The 8,238-nt window shown below is 37.6% G+C and overlaps 1 protein-coding gene and 1 long non-coding RNA gene across 2 annotated transcripts in view; one reads left to right on the top strand and one right to left on the bottom strand.

Annotated features, from left to right (window-relative positions):
- The window catches only part of LOC130996832 (uncharacterized), a 935-nt gene extending 33 nt beyond the window's left edge, over positions 1 to 902 (top strand). Inside the window, exons 1-2 of the long non-coding RNA XR_009092836.1 lie at positions 1 to 123; positions 621 to 902. The exon at positions 1 to 123 is cut by the window's left edge and continues 33 nt beyond it. This is a non-coding gene — a long non-coding RNA (uncharacterized LOC130996832). The remainder of the gene's footprint in view (positions 124 to 620) is intronic.
- Positions 903 to 3,613: 2,711 nt separating this feature from the next.
- On the bottom strand, positions 3,614 to 7,539 carry LOC130996818 (O-fucosyltransferase 19-like). Its single transcript, XM_057922097.1, has 8 exons — positions 6,672 to 7,539; positions 5,714 to 5,786; positions 5,554 to 5,624; positions 5,378 to 5,466; positions 5,139 to 5,271; positions 4,812 to 5,044; positions 4,257 to 4,733; positions 3,614 to 4,175 (listed from the first exon to the last, which is right to left on the bottom strand). Exons 1-8 carry the CDS (start codon positions 7,296 to 7,298, stop codon positions 3,923 to 3,925), a joined length of 1,956 nt encoding a protein of 651 aa, XP_057778080.1. The 5' UTR covers positions 7,299 to 7,539; the 3' UTR covers positions 3,614 to 3,922.
- Positions 7,540 to 8,238: the final 699 nt, after the last annotated feature.

The raw sequence follows: 8,238 nt of genomic DNA, 5'->3' as shown, positions 1-8,238 counted from the left end.
ATGCGATATTTTGCGACCTATTAAGATTAGATTATCTTGTAGGTCCACTTGATAGAAGGTTTTAGCACTGGTTTTACAAGAAGAGAATTGTGCAAATTTTATCTACAGGCTTGTCCTATCAAGGTGGGTTTTATTTTCCAAAGTATGCTTTGAGTTATTGAGCTCTTCTTGTATTATGCAAATGCAAATGAATGTCCATGTTAAAATGTTTCTTATCTCTCTATTGTTTAAAGTGCTCCTATGTTATCTAACGATCGGGTCCTAGCCGGCGTAGCGATTGGATCGCCCTGGTTAGGACTGTGTACACACAAAGGGGTATTGTGGGCTGCTCCCACTTGCCTCGGACTGTCAGACTTGGGTTGCTCCCATTTCTGAAACATGCATGGTAGTGGACCTCTGTGGGCTGCTCCCACATGTTCACACTATAGGTGAAGCGCCAATAGAGAGAAGACTGGAAATGGATCCACAAATTTATTTTAAGTATGCATGGAATGCTTTCAAATATTTCTATGTTATACTGTTCATAGCATGGATTATTCTTTTAAATGGATTTTCAAATGGCTAAACTCACTGAGTATATTAGTACTCAGCCCTGCAATTGTTTTCAAAACCCTTTGCAGGTTGAGCGGCAGGTGGTGTCGTGCGAGGCTAAGGGAGGATGTTGCTGTAGTTTCAATTAATAATTTTCGCTGCCATAATATTCACTTAGGTGGATATCTCTTGAGATTTGACTCTTTAAATATTCTTAGCCTAATTATTATGAACTCTTTTGGCAATCGCATTTCTAGCAATTGAACCTCGCATATATGTATGTCTAGTATGAAGTGTTATCTTGTTGTCTCAGACCTCCGAACTTTTGATCCTGGTTGGGAAAATTTTTATCCTAATTGTTGTATTTATTATCCTTCAATTGCGGCACTCTTTTATTAACAATGTATTACCCGAATCTAAGAACATATCACCCATTTTATTCTAACAAAGTCTAGCAATCCCATTAAGTAGCCGTTTCTTATTCTCCCGGGAGTCGGGCTGTTACAAAGAACAATAGAGGATATGATGTTAAAATACATTAGAAATCTTTAATTATGTATTAAATTTATAATAATCTCAATCGAGTGAAGAATTCATATAAATCACCTCATTTCACATTGATTTTTTTTAATAAGGTTTCACTAAAATATAACTTATACAAGAAGAAGCTCTTGCTCTCCAAATTAAAAATCTATATTTAATTGGCGGAATGATTGAGATTAATACAATTTACATTGCTCCAACTCCAAGCGAGATGATTCTCGGAACCCAATTAAATGATGATACTCACAAGTTAAATTTGTTCTTTCAAACTCCAAACGAGATGATACTTGGACCCAGTTATAATATTTGAAGATAATAATGCATAAAAGTTTGTCAAGATTTTTTCAAGTTCCATACAAAATGATGTTTACAAGTTAGTTATGATATTAGAAGCTCCAAATCATACAATCTCACAAGTCAAATTTGATTTTCAAACCTCCAGATAGTGATGTTAAAAAAAATTGACGCATAAAAGTTCATTTTTTGTATTTTAAGGTCTAGACGAGATGATGCTCAAAAGTCTGGTGTTCAAAACATTAGATGATGATATGATCCTATATGGTGGTTCAGACAAGATGATGCCCAGATTAAATAAAATCTTCAATATTGACCTTTTTTCAAAATATTATTAAATACAAATTTATATAAAAAAGAATATTTATTATTCTAACAAAAGGTTAACATTTAATTGAGGAATATGATTCAGATTAATATAATTTCAACTATATTACTTTAAATTAAATAAATTCAAAAATAATTTGTATATAATTAATTATTTATACAAAAATAATACTCCCCCATCCCCCAAAATTATGTATGGAAGTTTGTAATAATGATAGTGGAGAAAAGGTTCCACTGTGAGGATATTGTTAAATAGATTATAAGTAAAATAATGTAAGTTAAAAGGATAAAATTATAAGAATTATATGTGAGTAATGTCTAAAAATAGGGTATACATAATTTTGAGGGGCCGTGCCAAAAATGAAAGGTATGCATAATTTTAGAGAATAGAGAGAGTATCATATAATTTAAATAATAATTTAAAATAATTTTCTTCGACGGGCTACGCACTAATATCATGTAATAAAATTTAGACACAATCAAACTCTTTACCTGTACAGAATGAATAACGAGTTCAATTCACCTGATCTCATTTAATTCGATTGCTCATGTACTAAATCACGTAAATTTATCGGATTACGACATCATTTATACATTGAGATACCATTCTACCAAACATTAAATAACAATAAATTTTAAAAAGATAAAATTACCCCCAAAACCCCCCCTTTTCACGGGAAAAAATAAATAAATAAATTCCTGTCCAAGCTGTGTTGTTCGGAGGAGAGAATTTGTGGAAATGAAGTATGTGATGGTGTCCATAATAGTGGTCGTTAACGATTGTATAATTTGTGATTAGATTACATAAAAAAGGTGGCGTTGGAGGATTCCAGTTTGGGTGTCATGCCAGTTTGTTTGCGCATTGTCGGAGGTCGGCTTTTGTATGTGTTTGATGTCCACCTGTCATTCCCCAACTTCACGTTCCAAATGTGATTCGTATTCATGGCTCTTCTTCCCTGCCCTTCACGCCATCATATTGCCCAATTATTTAAGTTTTCGTTTTCATCCACAACTTTCAAGACGGGGAAGTCTAACAGAATCAATTAATGAAACTATATATACTAAATCTGATTTTCAAATCTCACATTTCAGAATTGCCAAATACAACACTTAGAGGTTGTTCTACGGAGCTTATAACCTCTATAAAACAGCTTATAAGTTGTTTAGGAGCTTATAAGCTCTTTCAAAGTGTTTGATAAAATAAGCTCTCAAACAGTTTATAAGCTGTAAAAATAAGCTCCAAGAGTTTATAAGTTCCTCAAAAAATAAGTTTCTCTACTCCAACTTATTTTCTTATAAGCAACACTCATTTAACCAAAATAACTCAAGTATAATTTTGTGTTTTCATCATATATCATTCTAAATTTCATTTTCTTCAATTTTCTCTCTCTAGCTAAAATTTTCTCTCATTAACTAAAACTTCTCACTTTAGCTTATAAGCTAAATTACCCTAACACTTTGGCAACTTATAAGCTCTTAAAAAACTACATCTTATAAGCTCTTGAAACAGCTTATAAACTCCAATAACTTATAAGCTCTAGCCTTAATATACTCCACCTTCTACGATTCCTTAACAAATACGCTCTCCCTAATAAAAATACACATGTAAGAAAAAGTTTAGCATCATTTTACCAATGGGACATTTGTTCAGAAGACAACTTACGGGGAAAGTAATTTTTCCAAAGTGCAAGAAGAATCCTTCTATTGCCGAACAATAATTCGTCGCACATAATTATTTTGATCCAGAATTTAACTTTTTAATTTTATTGATTCTTAAAGAGAATTTATATTTATTTATTTTTGGTAATATGTGGAAGAATAATTGCCTAGCCTAGGCACGGACATGCATGGACCACATCTCAATTGTGTATGAAATAAAGTGCAGGAACTCGAATGGGTATAAACACAGCAAGGCAAGTATACGAATGATTCTTTGAGAATATTTTCCTATCACATTTGTTGCCAATAGTTACATTCTGTGCTCTCTCTGTGGAATAAAATTATGAAACAATAAATTGAATGCATGTATATATTTGTGCCGTGCCACCAAAATTCGACCAACTGTACAAACATGGCAATGCGTATCTGCTGCGACGCGCGTTCCTGGAAGGGTGTCATGTCTTTGCACTGCTCTCTCCAAACACCTCTTTTCCTCTTGATTTGAACCAACCAAACTCAAATGCCATGGTGTGCTATACAGTATCAACCAAACCCAATAATAACCTTGTCATTGTGAAGCAACTCCTGCACTACTACTACTACTGTCCGCCTGCTTCTTTTGTTCCACCACTGTTCTGTTGCATACGCAACCGGGGAAAGGATTCGCGTAGAAGTTCTCCTCTAGTCTCGGTATCTCCCCTGCCTGCCTCGGGTAAGGCGCCCCGATTCTCTCACTGTGCACACGCTTCACCTCAGAGGCGAAGCTCTCCCAAGAAATCACCCCCTCGTCCCAAGAATCAATGAGTCTCACAAAATTCAACCTGTGGCGAGAAAGAGAAAGCGCGTCTTAGTATTGAAATCTAGAGTTGAACAACAAAAGTGCTGAATGTATCCTTCCTTACCTATCAGGATTTATAGTCCTTCTAAACCCCTCGAACCTTCGGTGGCCCTGCACGGCCTTCGCCATGTTCCCATCGTAGGTGTAGACGAACACATCGCTCTCCAAGGCTATGATGTAGTCCAAGGCAGCAAGGCGGTTCTGGTATGGCTTGAATGGCTCCAGCTCCTGTGCTGTGGCGAGGGTTGAGTGAGAGAAGACATTCGGATACTCTCTCTGTAGCGCGTCCATGCTGTTGTTGCCGTAGATTTCTCCTGCAACGATGTAGATTTTTGTGGAGGAAGGATACCCCATGGCCTTGAGCAAGAATGCCGCCTCTCTCGGAGACATGGGGCAGCCCCCCTGCAGCCGCCTCTCTCTGCTGTCTATCTCCTTCTCCTTCCAATGCTTCACGCTGTACCTCATCTCGCGAAGCTCCTCGGCCTCCGACGCGCTCAGATTGTGGTTGCAACCGGTGAACGCGAGCATGTCTTTCTCGTACCTGATCAAAACGAATCAGATTAGAGTTAGACCAACTTCAACCAAGAAGGTAGAAAGATCAGTAATATGTTGTTTTTACCTCAAGTGAAGAGCAATGTAAGGCTCGTCTTCATCTCTGAGCCGCTCAACCAGTTTCTTACCGAGCTCTTCAACCTCAGGCGTGTAGCGAAGGGCCTCATAGTTAGCACGGCACCTCAGCTTCTGTATGGAGGAGGGCAGGCCATTGTTGGCGAGGCGCGAGTCTGTATGCGTAAACTTGATGACCTTATGCTTCTTCAGCAGATGAAGGATTTCTCCTCTGTAGTAACTAGCCTGTAATTCAACGGTAAACAACGTTCAGTAACTTCAATTTCGATCCACCAACTGCACTAACAGGTTTTACGTTGCAGCAAGAGTGTTGTTGTACCTTGGACCATGACACGGGCGCCTTGATCAGGGGATGCACTGATGCATACCGTCGCGGCAGCGTCTCAACTATGTCGATATCCTCTTTCAAAGCCTCGATAAAATGCTTCCAATCAAAGATATCCTTGAAGTCACTGCAAAAACCAAGAAAAAGGAAATTAAACACAGATTATTACAAAGCTAAGAATGGAAGAATATTATGGCAAGTGATGGATGACATTAAAAACAAACAATTCACACCTCGGATCTGTCCAAAAGCTCTGATGATCAAGGGAAGGAAGCACAAGAGTGGCATTCATAATCTTTGCTACTGCAACCATATCACATATCTGCATTCAAAGATTTCATGTGCATTATGAGATTTACTACAGCATTCGGCCGGCTAGCTAAGAACTGCAACTAGATCAACTACTTACGCCTGTTCTCATTTGATTCAATCCTCCGTTTGCATGAACTAAAATGTATCCGTTCGTCTTGTTGCTTGTCCCTGAACAATTTTTTGCAACCTTATTATATCAGGAAAAAAAAATGTTGAGGGCTTGTAACAGAGAGAAGCAGCTGAGAAATGTGACGTACTTATCCAATTTCTTGGTCGATTTATGCATCTGTAGTAGTTGTCACTATTGGGTTTCATCCATATTTCTGGGACCTGTGTGAAATAATCCAATAATTAGCTCTACTCAAATTCATTGTTTACTAGTCAAATGATGGAGTTTCGTCAAAAAATACTCAAGCCAGAAAAATATGAAAAGATTTATGACTTTTAGCTGTCTGCAGTTATTAAAAAAGGAGTTCCTCAAAAGCAAACAAGATTTTCATTGGATCTTCAAGTGTGAAATCAGACACGAGATTGGAATACAGAAAACGACGGGAATCCAGAAAATTCAAGAACAGAATAAATTGTACTGTTTCTTCAATGCAAACATGTGAAATGTGAAGGCAAATTGATATTGATAATATAGCATGATACTATAATTTTGTTTTATTTCATTTATTGTTGATTTTATTTTTTATTTATTTTCGGTGGGGGTTAGCTTTTGGCAGCGCAACGGTCAAATAATCAGCAGAATTCCACATGGATAATAATAATAGACGAAACGGGTCAAAGGCAAACTAAGGGAAACTTCAACGCTCAATTTGTTGCCGCCCACAAAGTTCTTGTTGTAAACAAACAACCAAAAATACCTTTCCTTAATTTTATTAACAGCAATAATTAAATAAATAAATGAGAGCAGCATTAATGAGATGATAATCCCAGGGAAAAGAAACTCCCATCCTTTAATAATTGATGATTGCTTTTGCTTAGACAGAGTACAAACGCTACGCTACTGATGGGAAAAACATGGAATGTGCAGTGCAGATGATTCTCGGACTTTCATTCAATATTTTCACAATTCGAGTTGGAAAATGCGAAATTTAGAATCACAAAAACACAGAATCTAAGATAAAATCAAAATTAATTTCACGAAATCCAAAGTTAAGCTAAAAATGGAAACAGACAAGTTGAGAGGGAGGAGAGAGAGAAACTACTCACCGGAAATTCCTTCATCTGCCGCTTCTGCAAAGCGGCGCCGTTCGATGCTTCGGAATCAAAAACGGCCATATGCGCATTAGACGACAAATCGTTCTTAAAATTGTGAATAAACAAAATCTCCTTCTCCGTCCTGATAATATTGCCGGCGCCGGAGACAGCGCCGCCGAAGGAGAACTTCATGAAGGCCGAGACCATCATCAACACCAAAAGGAACACGAAAACCGTGCGCCCCATGTTCTTCCTTGAGGTCAAAGAATTGAAAACTGCACACGCACTCAACACACATTCCTCGCCGCGCAAAATCCAACTCTCCGGCACTCTCTTCCGTGACAGCAGATACCGTATTGTCGGGTGGTGGTGATGGTGGTGGTGGTACAATCCCCCGCCTCCCCCTCCGCCGCCGTGGGCGCTGCCGCTGCCGTTGCTGTTGCTGAACATTGCCTCTTCGTCCGCGTCTCTCTTCGAGCGATCCGAAGCGGCGGAGGTTGGCGCCGGATCGGCGGCGGGCTTCTCCTTCTCCTGATCGGTGTCGGCGACGCGGCGGCGGTGGTGGGTGACGGTGGGGGTGGTGGCGGTGGGTGGATTGGTGGTGGCTCCGCCGCTTGACATTGCTCGGAAGATACACATAGGATGAAATCTAGTGAACAAAATTCGGAGAAAAGGAATGGAAAATTGAGTTATTGGATTAGAGAGAGAAAGTAGGGGAGGGCAGTGGCCATGAACGCAGAACCGTTGCTTTGTTTTCTTATAGTATAAGTATTTATATGTTCATTCTACTGTGTGAACCCAAAAATAAAAATAATGTTTTGTTTCGCTTATGTTTTGTACTATTTTTATATTTTTTTCACTTACATTGGAAGAACTGAGAGAGAGAGAATGTGATTGGCCATTTTGTTATTATACAATTTTAAAAGCAAAGAAGATTTTCCATTCCTGTACGGTTAATAAGTTGAAGAAATATATTTGCGGTAAATCGGTATTTACCGTTTTAGCGTTTCTGAATTCGGTAAATCTATGTTGGTTGTCCAATGGTTCTTGTCTTTTGTGTTATTTATATTTATATTTATTAAGGTAATTTAGTATAAACGGCATTTTTGTACTTTTGCTTCCTAAAGTTAATAAAAATAAAAGGCCGATTATTTTTTTTTTTAATTTGGAGGATAAATTAGCCTTGATATAATGTAGGAATTGGGGGTGAGAAAGCAATATCGGATCAGTCCCGTATGCACACTATGCATCCAAACTATTTAACACAAGTATTTCCATTTGCTTAACAAATAAAAATAAATAAATAAATAAATAAATAAAAATCGAAAAGAAGAGTTCCAAATTCCATGCATGTGATCCAGATATAAATTAATGCATTCTTGTGACAATATTCTTCCCCTAACAAGTAACCGAAAATCCCAAAAAGGAAGAGGCCCTTCACGTTCTGGTCATTATGATGTTAATTATTTCTGCAATTAAACTAATTTCGTTTCATATTTTAATAGTCAAGGCAATTTCATCCCTACATTAAACTTCCAAAACATTATTTTGGGTTTACCGAATTGTTATGTATTAACAC

This window comes from Salvia miltiorrhiza, chromosome 8 (genome assembly GCF_028751815.1).
Source record: "Salvia miltiorrhiza cultivar Shanhuang (shh) chromosome 8, IMPLAD_Smil_shh, whole genome shotgun sequence".
NCBI lineage: Eukaryota > Viridiplantae > Streptophyta > Magnoliopsida > Lamiales > Lamiaceae > Salvia > Salvia miltiorrhiza.
The sequence above is the reverse complement of the archived record's forward strand: the minus strand, read 5'-3'. Positions and strand labels throughout refer to the sequence as shown.

Excerpts from the sequence above, each read along its gene's own strand:
- LOC130996818 (XM_057922097.1), bottom strand. The coding sequence starts at position 7,298 with ATGTGTATCTTCCGAGCAATGTCAAGCGGCGGAGCCACCACCAATCCA. Across the intron at positions 5,272-5,377 it reads AGCTTTTGGACAGATCCGAG|TGACTTCAAGGATATCTTTG; the intron begins GTGTGAATTGTT and ends TGGTTTTTGCAG. Across the intron at positions 4,734-4,811 it reads TACATTGCTCTTCACTTGAG|GTACGAGAAAGACATGCTCG; the intron begins GTAAAAACAACA and ends CGTTTTGATCAG.